This window comes from Bufo gargarizans, chromosome 3 (assembly GCF_014858855.1).
Source record: "Bufo gargarizans isolate SCDJY-AF-19 chromosome 3, ASM1485885v1, whole genome shotgun sequence".
NCBI lineage: Eukaryota > Metazoa > Chordata > Amphibia > Anura > Bufonidae > Bufo > Bufo gargarizans.
In genome coordinates, this window is record NC_058082.1 from 305,117,289 (window position 1) to 305,135,622 (window position 18,334).

At 43.5% G+C, this 18,334-nt stretch overlaps 1 protein-coding gene across 1 annotated transcript in view; it reads right to left on the reverse strand.

Annotated features, from left to right (window-relative positions):
* Positions 1-18,334, reverse strand: part of LOC122931557 (cytidine monophosphate-N-acetylneuraminic acid hydroxylase-like) — a 186,363-nt gene that overhangs the window by 30,232 nt on the left and 137,797 nt on the right. The window contains exons 8-9 of the mRNA XM_044285630.1: positions 17,466-17,603; positions 3,642-3,777 (exon numbers count right to left, since the gene is read on the reverse strand). Of these exons, the coding sequence (XP_044141565.1) occupies positions 3,642-3,777; positions 17,466-17,603 (274 nt within the window). The remainder of the gene's footprint in view (positions 1-3,641; positions 3,778-17,465; positions 17,604-18,334) is intronic.

The following is an 18,334-nucleotide window of genomic DNA, read 5'->3' on the forward strand; positions in this document are numbered from 1 at the left end:
AGGGACTTTAGGAAGGGACTACAGTAAGTTGGATTATTATCACTGCACTATATTGTATTTTTTTTTTTCTCTTTTCTGCGCAATCCCCATTTAGTATGTGCTCCATTGTTGACAGCACAGTCCAGTGCACATCTTGTCTAATGTATGCAGTCCTGAACAACCGTTTGAGGGTGCATATATTTGTTCAAAATGTGAGCAAATTGACAGTTTAGAATCACATCAAGTATCTAACCGGGCGAGTTTCAACACTGGAAAGCGTTGACAATTTGGAAAAGAGTTTGCTGCTCACCGAGCAGGCACTCTATGGGGTAGATGTGGGGGAGGGTGGTAGCGAGGAGGCTCAGGAAAGTGAGTTAGCTAGCTGGATAACAGTTAGAAAGCGGGGTAGAGTGAAGAGTGCCAGGGAGGCTAGCTCTGATCTGACACACCCCAACAAGTTTGCAAGGTTGGAAGATGAGGGGAATGTCAGTTTTGGGAGAGCACTGCTGCAGTCGGACCATTCCTCTGCCAGTCAGGGGAATTTCAGCTCCAGTAAGCAGGGGACCAGGAGAGCAGGGCAGGTCAGACAGGTGCTGGTAGTGGGAGACTCAATTATTAGGGGTAGGGCGATCTTTCACAAAGACTGGGATCGTCGAACGGTGCGTTGTCTTCCTGGCACTCGAGTTCGACACATCGCGGATCGGGTTGTCAGATTACTGGGAGGGGCTGAAGAATATCCAGTAGTCATGGTCCATATCGGAACCAATGACAAAGTTAGAGGTAGATGGACAGTCCTTAAAAAATATTTTAGGGATTTAGGTCACAAGCTTAGGGCAAGGACCTCAAAAGGTAGTGTTTTCCGAAATACTACCTGTACCAGGAGCCACACAAGAAAGGCAGTGGGAGATTAGGGAGATTAACAAGTGGTTCAAGAACTGTTGTAGGAAGGATGGGTTTGGGTTCCTGGAGAACGGGGCCGACTTCTCTATCGGCTACAGGCTCTTTCGTAGGGATGGGCTGCACCTCAATGGGGAAGGGGCAGCGGTGTTGGGGGAGAAGATGGCTAGAAGGTTGGAGGAGTGTTTAAACTAGGGACTGGGGGCAGAATAATTGCTTTATCGGCTGGGAAGATAGTACAGATAGAGACCGGGGGCAAGGTAATGGGACTGGGGGAATGGAATGGAATGAGCGACTAGAACAGTTCAGAGGCAGTGTTGAGCGAGCATGCTCGGCCGAATACCTGTTCAGCTCAAGTATCTCTATGCTCGGCACATGGCGGTACTCGGCCGAGTACCGCATGTGCTCAAGCCCCATGCTCAAGTCTCCTCCCCACACGTTTTGTGGGTGCTAAGCAGCCAATAAACATGCAGGTAAGTACTGCCATTACTGAAATGCCAGTAGCCATGTTGGCTACTGGCATTACAGTGATTGGCTGGCTAGAACGCGTCATCGGGTGCGATATAGCACCCAATGGCGCGGATTCAGCTCATTGTGAGTCAGGGAGAGCTGCATTTAGGAAGGGACAGATAGTGTAGAGAGTGTGATTGCAATATATTCAATAGAAAAACGTTTCAAAGACCCAAAAGTCCATTAAAGGATTATTGTGTGTGTGTGTGTGTGTGTGTGTGGTGGCAGGCTGGCACCAATATAATTTATCCTGCAATTTTTTTCCCCATACTTTGCAATACTTTTTCGATAGAGGGTGTCTGCAGTGAATTGTCACATCTGTGCTGCAATACCTTCTGTGTGTCAGGGACAGATATTGGGAAAAAAAATACTGACAACAAATATATATATTTTTTCCATAATTAATCCACACTTTGCCTATAAAAAGTGTCTGCAGTGAATTCTTTAACTAAGTGTGTCTCTTGGAGGCAAACGATGCCTGGCAAAAACCTCTTCATCCACTCAAGGATAGCATATCTCTTTACTCTTTCTCGTAGACCTCTCACATTCAATGAAAGAATCTTAACTATTTAGCAGAGGGGGAAGAAGAAAGAAAAGAAAGAAAAGAGAGAAAACAAAACAAAAACAAAACCCCTCTCTCTTCTCCAAAATACCTCCCACCCCACCCTTCTAAATAGCTCCCCCTCTGCTAATCAGCAGTCGAGGCAGCTCCATTACTTAGCATAATGGCTCCTTATCCCCCCCTCCTCTACTCCTCCCCCTTAAAGACCCATCCTGTCCGCCCATTCGTTAGCTTCTATTGGTGTTTGAAAAAATTCGAACCTTCCTTTATATTCCACCCTTAGCTTTGCCGGAAAGAGTAAACTATACTTCATGCCTGCCTCCCTAGCTACAAAAAGCAGTGTCAGCTGCTGCCAAAGCCAATAAGAAAATGGGCTGCATCAAAAGAGCATAGATGCCCGTGATAAGAACATAGTCCTACCACTTTACAAATTGCTAGTCAGACCACACATGGAGTACTGTGTACAGTTCTGGGCTCCTGTAAACAAGGCAGACATAGCAGAGCTGGAGAAGGTCCAGAGGAGGGCAACTAAAGTAATAACTGGAATGGGGCAACTACAGTACCCTGAAAGATTATCAAAATTAGGGTTATTCACTTTAGAAAAAAGACGTCTGAGGGGAGATCTAATTACTATGTATAAATATATCAGAGATCAGTACAGAGATCTCTCCCATCATCTATTTATCCCCATGACTGTGACAAGGGGACATCCTCTGCGTCTGGAGGAAAGAAGGTTTGTACACAAATATAGAAGAGGATTCTTTACGGTAAGAGCAGTGAGACTATGGAACTCTCTGCCTGAGAAGGTCGTGATGGTGAGCACAATAAAAGAATTCAAGAGGGGCCTGGATGTATTTCTGGAGTGTAATAATATTACAGGCTATAGCTACTAGAGATGGGTCGTTATTCTGATTGCCTGATTGGAGTCGGGAAGGAATTTTTTCCCCCTTAAGTGGGTTTGTACCTCCCAGTTTTTTTTTTTTGCCTTCCTCTGGATCATCTTGCAGGATAACAGGCCGTACTGGATGGACGGATGTCTTTTTTTATAAACTATGTTACTATGTTACTATCTGCCACTAGAGGGAGCTCAGTGCAATGAGATTATAACACTAACTGTAGACATATATATTTCTATTCCTGGGGCTGATTCAATTACATCCCTTTAAAAGGTTGTTCGATTTCATAATATTGATGACCTATCCTCAGAATAGGACTTATAGTCACTCTTTCTTACCCAACACACAAGTGTACTCCACATACTATTGTCTGGCTTACTTTGCAACATTTTGCACAATTTTGGGTCACATTGATGCATCTTAAGTGGTGCCTCATTTCCCACTAGGTTACAATTCCTTTTTCACTTAGTCATGCCCCTTGCCAAGTGAGATGTGTAAAGTCTCTAAAACACATAATAAATGTGATACAACGCATGTACACCAGATCTCTGGCGCAAATTAAACCAGAATTCTGGTGCATTTACCTTAGTAAATCTCCAGAAAATGTTATCAGGTCTTCCCTTCCACCCAAAACTAGGTCATAGAGAGTGAGGAGAAACACTGAGGGGGCATACATGACCTCTGGGTAAACTAATATTATCATACATATACCTGAGTAATTTAAGATGATCTAAGAATGAGTTTGTCTATTCATTTTTTTATGTGTAAGGCAGCTTTTAATATCCCTTTAAACATACTTATCTGATGGGTGGGCCTCAACAAAGTAACCAGCAAATGGGCAGAAGATACGAGGGTTCAAATCCTTTACCAGCTGGGTTTTGTAGTTTAGCAGTTTCTTTCTCTCTGTTTTGATGAACTGTGACTTCCATTCCTCTGTAGACAAAAATCACAACTTGATATTCATTTATTGAAAGTATTGGAATGTACTGTATTATTCTTAATGTATCATCATTCTCGAGGTAATGTAATTAAACAGCTATTACATTTAAAGAGATTTTCTTAGATTTTTATACTGATGACCTATCCTCTGGAAAGGTAATCAGTATTAGTGTTGATCACAAATATTAAAATTGTGAAATTTTAGCGCGAATATCGGCACTTCGAGAATTTGCGAATATTTAAAATATAGTAATATATTTTCAATTTTTTATATTCGTGGGCCAATGAAAAGGCTGCAATATCTTTGACTTTAGGAGTAGTGTCGATTACGAATTTTCGTAATGAGAATTAATGAGATAGTAAAAACTCAGATCCGATGGTATATTCTAACCCCCAGGCATTCCCATGGTGACGGGGACTCTTGTCGGGGAGGAGTATGCCAAAGTGGAACAACTGTACAGATTTTAAAAAAACAAGACGAATATTCTAAAAATCAAATATATTAGTTTCTTAGAATATTCGTAATATTCAAAAACAAGAATATATAGCAATATAGCAAATTTTTGATGATTCCTCCCTGCTTAAGTAACTTAAGCAGGGACGAATCATGACTTCAGATGGAAAAAAAGGCGAATATTCTAAAAAACGAATATATTCGATATAGTGCTATATATTAGTTTTTTCAAATATTCGTAATATTCTAAAACAAGAATATATAGCAATATAGCGAATATTCGAAAAAAAACAAATGTAGAACAATTTAGCTAATATAGTGCTATAATCTTTTTTTTTATAGTTGTATTTTTTCCAATCTGAACTACAGATGAGAAAAAAATTACAACTAGACAAAGAAGATTATAGCACTATATTAGCTAAATTGCTCTATATTCGTTTTTTATATTCGCTATATTGCTATATATTCTTGTTTTTGAATATAATGAATATTCAAAAAAATTAATATATTAGTTTTCTAGAATATTTGTCTTTAAAAAAAAATCTGTACAGTTGTTCAACTTTGGCATACACCCCCCCCCCCCCCCGACAAACGTCCCCGTCACCATGGGAACGCTTGGGGGTTAGAATATACCATCGGATATGAGTTTTCATGATCTAATTGATTCTTATTGTGAAAATTCTCATTACAAAAATTTGCCTTACGAAATTCGCAATAAACACTGCTCCTAACGAATATTCGAATTTACGAATATTCTACTAAATATTTGCGAAATATCGCAAATTTGAATATGACCCCTGCCGCTCATCACTAATCAGTGTCTGATCGATTGGAGTCTGACACCCAGGACCCCTGCCGATCAGCTATTTGAGAAGGCACCGCAGTCTTCTCGCAGCTTAGCCTACGAAATCTGACCTCACGTTCATCAGTTATATGGCCTAGGTGCAGCTCAATTCCATTGAAGTTAATGGAGTTGAAACTGCAATACCAAGCACAGATGCTGTACAATGTATGGCACTGTTCTTGGCGAGCTGAGAGAAGGCTAGGTCATCAGTATAAATGTCTCGGAAAACCCTTTTAATTTTACACATTGATGTCACTTGGAGAAACCTCTAATACACAGGCAGAGCAGCATAATGGTACAGTGGCATGAGGTGGTAATAGTGATGCTGGAGGCTATTCTCCTGAGGATAGGTCATCAATAGATACTGCCTGCATAACCCCTTTAAAGGGTTTCCGTCATCAGAAAAATGGGTATTAACCTGGCTGACATTAGCGATGTGCTAATGTCAGCTGAACATAACTATATTAGTCCTATGTCACTATGTGCCGCTATTATTTAGAAAAACTAACTTTTAATATGCAAATGAGCCTCTAGGGGTGGGGGTGGGGGCATTGTACCTGCTCTTAGAGGCTCCGTTGCCTCACCTCTTTCTACGCCCTTCTACACTTGATTGACATGGCCAGGCCAGCGCAATGCCCCCCCCCCCGCCCCTATAGGTTCATTTGCACATTATAAAAAAAAATAATTTCTAAATAACGACGGCACATAGTGACATGGGACTAATATAGTTATGTTCAGCTGACATTAGCACATCGCTAATGTCAGCCAGGCTAATAACCATTTTTCTGATTACAGAAAACCTTTAAACCTGCCAGAAATTTTGATAGGCTTTAAGCCTAGTGCTTGTGGCCTATCAGAGTAAATGGTGAGGCAGGTGGACATCACTCCCAGGCCCCGTCTCAGTAACCCCATCTTGTGGATGGCGATACAGTTAAATATCAGGAGGCTATCCTGCGTAAATTAGAATGTAATAACAGATGTTACGGCTAATAGACACGTTGTTGAGGAAGGGTTGAGACGTATGCATATATATCCATGCATGCCTGCAAACACGTGCGGGCATGTATGGTATATATGTGCATACATTAACCACAGCATCATGGGATGATGTGCGCAGATGTGCCCAGCATCTGCGCACGTCTGCCCATGGTGATCCCCAGGGGCTCATGGTGGCCCCTGTGGGAAATATGTGCCTCCTTTAGACCGTGCCCCTTATAATATATATATGGCTGTGGCCCCTTATAACATATGTATATATATATATATATATATATATATATATTATATATATATATATATAGAATACATTATGCCCCTTATATATGTATATATATATTATCAGGAGGACATATATATGTATTGGATATATATATGTACTATGTATATGTGTATAATTGTGCATATGTGCGTATATACGTATATATTGGCCCTGTATGGCCAGAGGGGGGAAGGTCATAGTGTTATGTCTGTATATGTGGATATGTCTGTATGCTGCACACATGTCCATTTATACTTACATTAGAGTTGGGTATATATAGATATGCCCCAATTGTCTTATATGCATGTGGCCAGTTATGTCCCCCAGCCATAGAGCCCCCCCGCCTACCTGCGGTTGATGGCAACAGATGACTGGATTGTCCAGTTTCTGGTCACTTCAGAAGATGAATAGAGCTCTTTAAAACATGCCCAGCAGGGCTCCCCCAACTTCTGTCTAGAGACTGTTTATGACATGGGTGTGTGTGTGTGTGTGTGTATATATATATATATATATAATATATATATATATATATATATATATATATATATATGCCTATAACTGCCCATGTATGCCCCCAGGTTTCTAATGAGTATATGTATATAGATGCGCCCCAAGTATCTATATACATATATATATATATATATATATATATATATCAAGTTCCTGCAGGGGGTGGATATGTCTCCAGGTGGCTAGTGACTTCAAAGGTAATTGATTTGAGGTTTATCAGCCTATTTACTATGCGGCCCCAACCTTGTGTTTGTGACATGGCTGGGCGTGTGGTGCTGTAAGCCTCAGGGGCCAGCCAGTTGTCTGCTGCAATCTGAGTGCATGCATTCCGTCACACGCACACAATGATGTCACACCCCTGGAAAGGGGGGGGGGGGGGGGTGAGAGTGACTTATATATCAGTCCAGGACAAAGGAACAGGGCTTCTCCTTGTAACCCTTTGTATCCCAGACCCCATGCTGCCCCTTGTTACCCCTGATTAACCCTACTGTTTAACCTCTTCCCTGCCACTCCAGCTCCCCTGCTGGTCTCATACCCCTGAGTGTTTAACCCCTTCCCTGCCAGGACCCTGGAGGCCCTGATTCTGTGCCCCTGATGTCTCTAATCCATTAACCCCTTCCCTGCCAGAACCCCAGCTCTCCTGCTGGTATTAACCTCAGCACTCACTGGCAAATAACCCTTGCAGTGCTGAATCTATACCCTCTTGGAACCCCGTAGGGACAGTATAGAGCTAGGCGGGTGGGTTGTTATACCTGTATGTGTGTATTGTATAGTTAGTTTGTGGGTGGAATTTGGGAACGTGTAGTGTAGTTGAGTCTGTATATCTAGTGCTGTATTGTTACTGTATTGTGTGCGTAGTGTAATAAATACTGTGTTACTTGTACCCTTTGTGTAGTGTGTACTTGTTAGCAGTAGGAAGTAAGGCGCATGCAGCTAGTATAGTGATTGGTGTAAGGCATAGCAAAGATATTGTGTTATTGTTATATAAAGGTATAAATAGGCGGAGTCTTCACTAGACGGCTCCTCCTATTTAGGAATATTAATTATCGATATTCGCATAATATTGGTGATTATTATTCCCCCTTTACATTGGCGAGCCAGGCCCACTGCTTAGATTTTGAAATCTGTGTTTGGTTTTGAGGTTAGAGGTCGGCCATCCTGTGAATTGTCAGGCAAGAGAGACGTGGTCAGCGGTCTGAGCGTCTAGGAGAGACGTGGTCAGCAGTCTGAGCCTCTAGGACCTGATAATTCGGACAGGTAACGCGACTCTTCCTCACAACACCAAACGCAGATCAAAATCTTTAGCAGAGAATCTATGTTCTATCTGTGAATTAATATTTTGCTATTTGCTTTGCACGGTCACTACACCGCTCGAGTGATTGCGAGGGAGAAGAGGATACGTCACTGGAAGAGATCCATCTTCGTGGGAGCAGCGTACAAAGTCAGGCTGGTCGGGAAGAGGCGTGTTGGGAAAATGGACTTCTTCCAAGCAGCTGCGAGGAGGTACGGCCCCAAGGAGAAGATGGATGCTCAAACGGTGAGTATGGACTTCCCCACACTGCAACACTTGAGCAAACACAGTACATTCAATCCCATCCTCCCCACCACATACAAGTCAGCAGAAATGCTGTGGTCCGATTTGTTGGCACAGGCTTGTAGTTATGACAAGCTTTGTGTTAACAAACGGACGGTGTTGAATAAGGCCACTAAACGGCTTCGGATGCTGGCCAAACTCGTTCATACGTTTGAGGCTAGCATCTGTAAGCCAAAGGAAGTGGTGCTGGTGTCTCAGTCAACAGAGACAATTCCTCCGGCTGTTCACTGCCAGTGCTGTGCCAATAGTTCCGACCAGGTTTCGGCATTGCGGGCACAGCTGGCGGAGAATGTGCAGTCTACTGTTGACCGAGATGCGCAGGTGGCTCGAATACAGTCACAATTAGTGGAAATGCAGAAGCAGAAGGAGGAAATTGAGGCTCAGTTGACTCAGTCTTATACTGAGGTCAAGGCCTTCAAGGAACGCACTGCCTCTACTAGTGTGACGGTAGCCAAATTGAAGGCTCACGTTGCTGTAAGCTCCCAGATAATAACTGGCATGCAACAGGTCATCACCAAGTTGGTGCCGGCCCTTTCTTTTCCCATAAAGTCAGGGTCGGAATATCCCAAAACTTTGCCCTATACAGGGCAAATAGGGGGGAGAGTAGTCTGTGACAGGCCAAATCACCAGACCAAGCCTGTCCAGACTAACAGAGATTTCTCCCTGACTTTGGGGAAAAGAAACATCGTGAAAAGTGCCTCCCTGAAGATGGAACAATTCAGGGAGCGCGGTTGCAGTGTGGACGGACCTAAGCCACACCGGGCAAACATCAAATGCTTTGCTTGTGGTGGCTTGGGTCATATAGCGAAGCACTGCAAAACACACAGGACAGAAAGCCCAATCAGGTGCTTCAGGTGTGGGAACAAAGGACACATTGCAAGGAATTGCCCTTGTGCAAGTAATTGCAATGTGTCCAGTGATGGGATTCAGGTAACAAATCGTGCAGCGGGGTCTAGTCAGCTTGGCCATAAAGGGGTAACCTCTTGGCAGCATCATCAGCTGCTGAGGAGCCAGAGTGGCCAAGCTAGGCTAGGCAACATTTGACACCCCTGTACTATTTGTTACACCGTTTGTTCCCTGTACATGTCCATATTGTGTGTTTTTGTTGTCCATTGTAACGTTCTTTTTGATGTTGATGGTGGTCCTTGTCTATGAGTGTGCTCCACCAGGCTGATTTATGTAGTGTTGTAATGTCCCGTCTGCTGTCTTGTTTCATTCTGTGTCCCCTTGGAGTGGAACAGTGTTATACTGTGGATCGAGAACGTATTGGGTCGCGAGCAGATAATATCACACGGAAAATCCTGCTGGTCGGGAGAAGGCATAAGGACCTTCTTCATGCAGCACACAAAGGATGATGTGATATTATTCTGGGCAACCAGGGTCTCGGATCGATACAGATAACACTGTTGTGCTCAAGGTTTTCGGTAGGGCTGTGTTGCGCTGGGGACTGGGGCGGACAGACAACATTGGTGTAATGTTGTGCTGCGCACTTAATTCTAGTCCGAGCAGGTAGCACAGCTCTGATAGGGATTGGACGCAGAGTGTTTGGCAGCGGAGTGTGGACTGTGTTCTTGTGTTGTGGGGTCCTGGGGAGCCGGGGCATGCCTATGCCGTTGGTTCTGCGGGCCTCTACAAGATAGGATCACAGGGGGAAGTCAGCCTGGGTACACATGAGTGGACAGGGATGCGGTGCCATCAAGATGGTGCTTTGTCCACAGAACTCCAGTTATCCTAACCTAGTAGGGAGGCCATCCTTATCTGTTGGTGCAGAGGGATGTGTAGCAGAGGACACGCTCCTCTGAAGGTAGGGTGTTCAGACACCAGTGTTGGGATAATGAGGAGTCCTGTGAGACAAAGGGCAGCCCAATACCTTTCTCTACCCATGGGTCAAAGGTATTGGTGCTGGAAATTTTTGTACATTTAACTGTACATTTTTGTACATTTGCACCGTTAGGGGAGAAATTCCCCTGGGAGCACCTGGTATTTTCTTCTGCCATAGGTTTTATATGGAGCGGAAGAAAACCCCAGGAGAAGACACGGAGGAGGCCAGCTATTCCCCCTGACACTCTTGGGGGGCTCCAGAGGATCCCACTGGATTTTGGCAACCAAGCGACCTCTGCCTAGAGGTGTTTTAGAGATGGAGGACTGTGCCACAATCCAGCGGGAGCGTTATCTCAGACTCTGGAGGAAGATTTGGAGACGTTCGGGTGGAAGAGCATATCACTTGTTTCACCCAGTGAAACTTCTTCTGGTTCTGGTGATCGTCATCTACAGTCGGAGGGTCAAGAGATTTATTGACCAAAATACACCAGAACCAGACAGAACTGTACAGAACTATCCGGAGGAGGAGGCTCAGGACATAACCAAACATGGTTCCTGTAGCCAAATATTATTGTATGGACACACCTTGTTTTCTATGAGGGTTCGGGATGTATACTTGTACTACCCTGAAACCTCATAGCACAGTGTATTTATTGATTTTGTTTGTCGGTCGATGGTGTACCCATAGACACTCTAGGTACAAATGTGTGACAGCCCAAAACTCGCCCAACGCACTGCGGTGAGCTATCATTTGACTGTACACATTTGTATCCTATAGTCGTTTCCCATTGACACAGGGGTCTACGACCTACCTGTGTCTTTGGAGGTAGAGAGGAATGCCAGGTTGCATGAGTCTCTATGGGTACACATGTAATGGAATTTGGTGGTGTTGGGAGGGATATGAAATGTATTTTGTGTGAATGGGGATAAGGTTAGGTCACAATAGGGACAGGCATCATTCATTTGCCACCTTGAACCCTGGAACGGTGAAGTTCTTAAGGGAGGGCTGGATGTGTAGTGTGGCGGAGGTGTTTTCCGCAGTAGAATTTAGGTACTGTGACATCGCCGCTTAAGAGTCTGACCTGCCTTGTAAAGACCTATTAATCTGTCCACGGGAGAACCGCACCCATCAAGATGGAAACAGACGTTGGGACTGAGGTTGTGAGGGTGAACCCGCTCCAGATGCCTTGGAGGCGGGCCATACCTGAAGATCGGCAGAACGACCGAGAGACTGGGGGGGTGTGGCCACTCCAAAGTGGGGGTGGCCGACACTAAAAGACTGCGAAAGAAAGGCCAGTAAAAGACTGCGAGGGTGAACCCGCTCCAGATTCCTTGGAGACGGGCCATACCTGAAGATCGGCAGAATTACCGAGAGACTGTGGGGGTGTGGTCACTCCAAAGTGGGGGTGGCCGACACCAAGAGACTGATAAAGAAAGGCCAGTGAACCGAGAGACTGTGGGTGTGTGGTATAGACTGTGTATCCTGTGGACGGAGGAGTAGGTTACGGTGAAGGGCAGGTCGGAGGAAAATGGATTAGGGATGTCTAAGTACCTAAAAATCAGTGGGCACTACAGTTCTTCCTGAACTTCCACCAAGGTTGGGGTTGAAGGGGGGGCAAATATATCTCAACCCGTTCCCCCAATATATTGTCGTATTATATAGTCCGACAACAGGGGGATTGTTGAGGAAGGGTTGAGACGTATGCATATATATCCATGCATGCCTGCAAACACGTGCGGGCATGTATGGTATATATGTGCATACATTAACCGCAGCATCATGGGATGATGTGCGCAGATGTGCCCAGCATCTGCGCACGTCTGCCCATGGTGATCCCCAGGGGCTCATGGTGGCCCCTGTGGGAAATATGTGCCTCCTTTAGACCGTGCCCCTTATAATATATATATGGCTGTGGCCCCTTTTAACATATGTATATATATATTATATATATATATATATATATATATATAGAATACATTATGCCCCTTATATATGTATATATATATTATCAGGAGGACATATATATGTATTGGATATATATATGTACTATGTATATGTGTATAATTGTGCATATGTGCGTAAATACATATATATTGGCCCTGTATGGCCAGAGGGGGGAAGGTCATAGTGTTATGTCTGTATATGTGGATATGTCTGTAAGCTGCACACATGTCCATTTATACTTACATTAGAGTTGGGTATATATAGATATGCCCCAATTGTCTTATATGCATGTGGCCAGTTATGTCCCCCAGCCATAGAGCCCCCCCGCCTACCTGCGGTTGATGGCAACAGATGACTGGATTGTCCAGTTTCTGGTCACTTCAGAAGAAGATGAATAGAGCTCTTTAAAACATGCCCAGCAGGGCTCCCCCACCTTCTGTCTAGAGACTGTTTATGACATGGGTGTGTGTGTGTGTGTGTGTGTGTGTGTATATATATATAATATATATATATATATATATATATATATATGCCTATACTGCCCATGTATGCCCCCAGGTTTCTAATGAGTATATGTATATAGATGCGCCCCAAGTATCTATATACATATATATATATATATATATATATATATCAAGTTCCTGCAGGGTGTGGATATGTCTCCAGGTGGCTAGTGACTTCAAAGGTAATTGATTTGAGGTTTATCAGCCTATTTACTATGCGGCCCCAACCTTGTGTTTGTGACATGGCTGGGCGTGTGGTGCTGTGAGCCTCAGGGGCCAGCCAGTTGTCTGCTGCAATCTGAGTGCATGCATTCCGTCACACGCACACAATGATGTCACACCCCTGGAAAGGGGGGGGGGGGGGTGAGAGTGACTTATATATCAGTCCAGGACAAAGGAACAGGGCTTCTCCTTGCAACCAGACTGGATTCAGAGACACATGAGGACTGCTGCCTGAAGGAAGAGAGGCCCATTTGGCCCTGGAGATGGCTGAGTATACGCTGGCATGGCATTGTACCTCCCTTGCAGTGCCAACCATAGTAACCCTACTGTTTAACCTCTTCCCTGCCACCCCAGCTCTCCTGCTGGTCTCATACCCCTGAGTGTTTAACCCCTTCCCTGCCAGGACCCTAGCTCTCCTGCTGGTATTAATATCAGCACTCACTGGCAAATAACCCTTGCAGTGCTGAATCTATACCCTCTTGTAACCCCGTAGGGACAGTGAGTAGATAGACGGGTGGGATAATATTACTTGTATGTGTGAATTGTCTAGTTAGTTTATGGGTGGAATTGGGAACGTGTAGCGTAGTTTGAGTATTGTATATGTGTAGTGCTGTGTATTGCTAGTGTATTGCGTGCTTAGTGTGTTAAATAAATACCGTTATATTTGTACCCTTTGTGTAGCGTGTACTTGTTAGCGGTAGCGAGTTAGTAAGGCACATGCAGCTAGCATTAGTGATTAGTGTAAAGTATAGCGTAAATATTGTGTATTTATTATATAAAGGCATAAATAGGCGGAGTCATCAACAGGTGGCTCTTCCTATTTAGGAATATTAATTATCGATATTCGCATAATTTTGGTAATTAATATTCCCCCTTTACACACGTAATAATTAAATTGACATAAGTAAGAAAGAGAAATGTATGTGCTTCTAAAATTACCTTAATTTATATATTATGGGTAACAGGACAAACCTGATAATAACCAAAGTGTAAAAGATTAACACTCGCTTAACAATAAAAATCTATGGAGAGGTTGACAGGGATGTGGTGCAGGCATTAGAGGTATCTCTGGGGTGACAGATGTAAGGAGGCTGGGTAGATACAAGATCTATCCCTATCCGACCCTAATGGTAATCTCTGCCCAGGGATGCCCCCTGATGATGGAGGCACCCTGTCCCCATACCTAAACCCTGAACAACACCCTGTTAAGGCCCTACATATAAGTACATACCCAGGTTGTATATACTACTTAAAATATTCAGGTATACAGATAACCTGCAATATAGTGACCCTGACGCGTTTCATCCGCAACTCGTGGTTCATCAGGGGGTGATCACTAAAGAAAATTGTAGGGATAAAGTAATAGAGCAATAGATAAAAGGTTACTAAGCTCTCTGAGGTCACTTGTGGGGTTAAAATGAAGCGCACCATGTCAGTGGATACATAGAGCTGAAAAAAAAAACATTTGAAGCGAATATGTCACCATCCAATTGTATAACCACCAGTAGACTTGTATCACACATAGCTATACTTACTGGCATGGGTAACCCACAGCGCCTGACACACCGATATTCGGGGGAGCTATCGTAGCTAGTGACGGACGCCGGCGCTCAAAGTTTAAGGGCAGGCGCCACTAGTAGCTTCAGGACGCCGGAGAGAGGACTTCCGGCCAATTGAGCGCATAGGTGACGCGCAAGCACGTGACTTCCTGTACTCGAAATGCACGTGTGGAATGCAAAGCTCCGATTAAGAAGAGAAGGAACAGAGGTCAAAAAGAGAGGGCCACTAAGAATATAAACTCTGCGCCCCCGAAAGATACTTATAATCGACCCCAGAAATCCTTTTGTGTGTATTCAATAATAATATGCTTGGTGTATATAAATTATCACTAGCTACCTATTACTGAAAGGGGAGAAAGACATATAAAGGATTTTAGCAGTAGTGAGAGGGACCTCATGCTATGATGGTGTATCACTGGACACTAATATACAGATAAAGGGACCCAGATAAAAGGGCTCACCATAAATAATTAAGGTGCTTCTCGCACCAAATTGGACCAGATGAGGACAATAACAGCTACTACAGTTACTTGAGGCAGAGCCCATAGGGCAAGAGAGACTGTTCAAATAAAACACGTATAGGTCAGTCTCTTATTAAGACCGTCTGGTGACTGGGATCAGAAGTGATAAATCCACTCAGTTTCCTTTTGAAGAATCTTTCGATTCCAGTCACCCCTCCTTGGAGACAGTGGAACCACCTCCAGTGCTGAAAAAGTGATGGAATTCAGTTTACCCCCATGGCATTGGTTAACGTGATTAGCAATGGGGGTGTCCTTAATAATATCATTAGTATGCTCACATACTCTTCGTCTGAATTCTCTAAAGGTCTTTCCAATATAATCCTTGGGACAGGGGCAGGGGCATATGTAAACGACTCCCTTAGTCTTGCAATTGATAAAGTCTCTAATCGTATGAATATAATTGGTTACAGAGCATGTCACAGTTTTAGATGTTCGTATGAACTTACAAGCCTTGCACGTGCCACATCTGAAGACTCATATTGGTCTTCTATCAAGTTGATGTTTTGGGCCAGTGTAATGACTGTGTACTAAACAGTCCTTAAGACTTCTACCCTTACAGTAAGTGATCTGTGGAAAGGGTACAATGGCTTTAGAGAGGTCCTTATCCATGGCTAAAATTGGCCAGTAGGTTTTTAGAATGTTCACAACTTCCTTATTAGCTACATCAAATGTCGCAATCAAACGGATCAGATTATCATCTTTTTTGACCCTCGGTACAAGGAGATCACTCCTCCTACTTTCCTCTGCTAAATACCTCTAATACCTGCACCGTCCCTGTCTACCTATCTACTCCATACATTTTTATTGTTAGGCGAGTGTTAATCTTTCACATTTTGGCTATTATCAGGTTTGTCCTTTTACCCATAATATATAAATAAAGGTAATTTTAGAAGCACGTACATTTCTCTTTCTCACTTAGGCTATCCTGCGTACCCTCTCAACCTGCAGCCCTTTGGATGTTGCTTACCACAGGTTATGATTCACTAGTTTATAGGATAGAAAAAAATGTGGATGCATAACTCGCATATCTGCACAATAAGCACATTTTATTCTGCTGGTAAACTTTGGATCCTTCCCTTCATTTTGAAATGTACAACCTACAGTACCTAAGCATTGTTGCAGACCAAGTACATACCATCATACATACCCTAATGGTAATGGCCTCTTTCATCAACATAATAAACCCTGCAACACTGCAAAAATTGTTCAGGAATGGTTAGAGGAACTGCAAATGAGCAGTTAAGTGCACTGAGAGTTGGCCCAAGTCACTCTGCGCACCCTTGTTCCTCCAGCTTACTCTGTCAGCCCCACTCTCTCCTTATTGATAGACATGTCCAGGTTCCTGCATAGTGAATTTGTCTCACCCTATATCAAGGGGCTATTGTTTTGAAAGATGAGGCCACCTTCTTTCATCACTCTAAAGGACACGGGCCGATAATTGTATAGATTAATTTGAACGCTCGTTAGTAATAATCGGGCAGTGTAAATGTGCCGCAGATTAATCACTGAACAAGCTAAATGCTGATTCATAGAGTTCAATTAGAATTGGTATTTGAACAGTCCTCCTCATCATGCTGTTCACAATTTGATATCATGAGACCGAGACGATGCATAACAATTGATCAACGGTACCTCCCCATTGCGAGGCTTCAAGCAGGATGTTCTCAGACAGTAGTGGCTACTGAGATTAGAGTGTCACAGAGTGTCATCAGCAGGTTTCAACAGAGATACAGAGAGACTGGTAGAGTCATAGACAGGCATAGAAGTGGACGTTCTTTGGTATCTAAAGACTCCTTCACACAACCTTATCCATAAGGATACTGTCCATGTGCGACTTACATTTTTTTGCTTCTTTGGGCTAGAGGTCTGGTTCGGCTATTTCCATCGGCCCCATAGAAATTAATGGAAACGATGGCCACACAAGTGCACTACCTTTCGCTATAGGGAACGCGCTTTATTCTGGCTGGACCCAGGTAAACCCGGGGTCACCAGCCACCACTTTCCCCGTTCCTTTCTAGATAGAGGTGCAGGTCCCAGCGGTGGGACCCGCATCTATCAGACAATAGGGACATATGTTAGCGCTATGCCCCCATTGTCACAGATGGGAATACCCCTTTAATGTTCTTATGCAACTTTTTGTGCATATTTTTGTGACATTTGGCCAATTTTTTTTGACATTTGGTTAGCCTCGACAGTTTGAAATGCAAAATTGATTGTAATTGGAGATTAGAACAGTGTTATGTGTTATTTAGTATGTGTTGCAAAAATGTTGCATCTCCCTGGTATATTTTCACTGACAGTGGCTAAATCACATCTCACTTGCTCCAAATTCAACAAACCCGAGAGCCACTTTATAAATTTGGTGCAGCAAATACAAACCAAAGACAGACTTAAAACTGACACCAAAAACACAGCACATGATAAATGCCTCCCAAAGTGTTTATATTTTACCTGTAAACTTTCCGCCACTGAATGTCATTGGAAATCCTGATGCACCTCCAGCAAAGTCACTCATCATTACAGCAACATCTGTGGGGAGTTTTCCCCCATTTGGCCTAGTACAGTCTACTGTATTAAGTATTTTATGACCTGCAGATTAAAAAGTTATTATATATTATAAAACTCCTAACAGACAAAGGTAGTAGAAATGGACAAATTGATTTGTAAAGATCGGTTCACCTCATGAAGCACAGTTCTGAACCTGCGACAAGATGTTCACTAAATTGCAGACGTTTCACCTGCTTTATGACTGAAGGGGCCATATGCAGCGTCCCATTAGCTTATGTGGGAACTGCAAAAGCTTTTTGTCTTCTTCTGTGATTTCATGCTGCATTGTATTACCATGTGAAATCCCTTTTTACCAGGCAGTCAGGTGCACCACATACATCACACCACAAGGTGGCGTTAGCACCACAGTATATATAGTGCAGTTCAGGCCTAGTTAGTCCGTTGAGAGAAGTAGGAGGTGAAGGAGTGAGAGTGCAGCTGTTAGCTGCCTGTAATGCAAGGCAATTCAAGGGAAACAGAGAGGATAAAAACACAAAGGACAGTAGCCATTTATTCAGTCTTTAAAAACCTTTGGATTCAAGGTGAAGGAATGATTGGCTTCTGGCAGACTCACCATTAAAGAGCTGGAGAAACAGAACCAGATTAAGGAGCTGAATGTCAGTGAGTAACTAACTAACTACCCTAGCCTGACACATTACCACCAGCACAGCCTGTTAATGGGATTCCTCACCTCCAACTTGCATGTATACCAGAGACTGTTTTATTACTGGATGTAAACTGTTATCAAAAACCTGGTTATAGTAAAGTTTTCA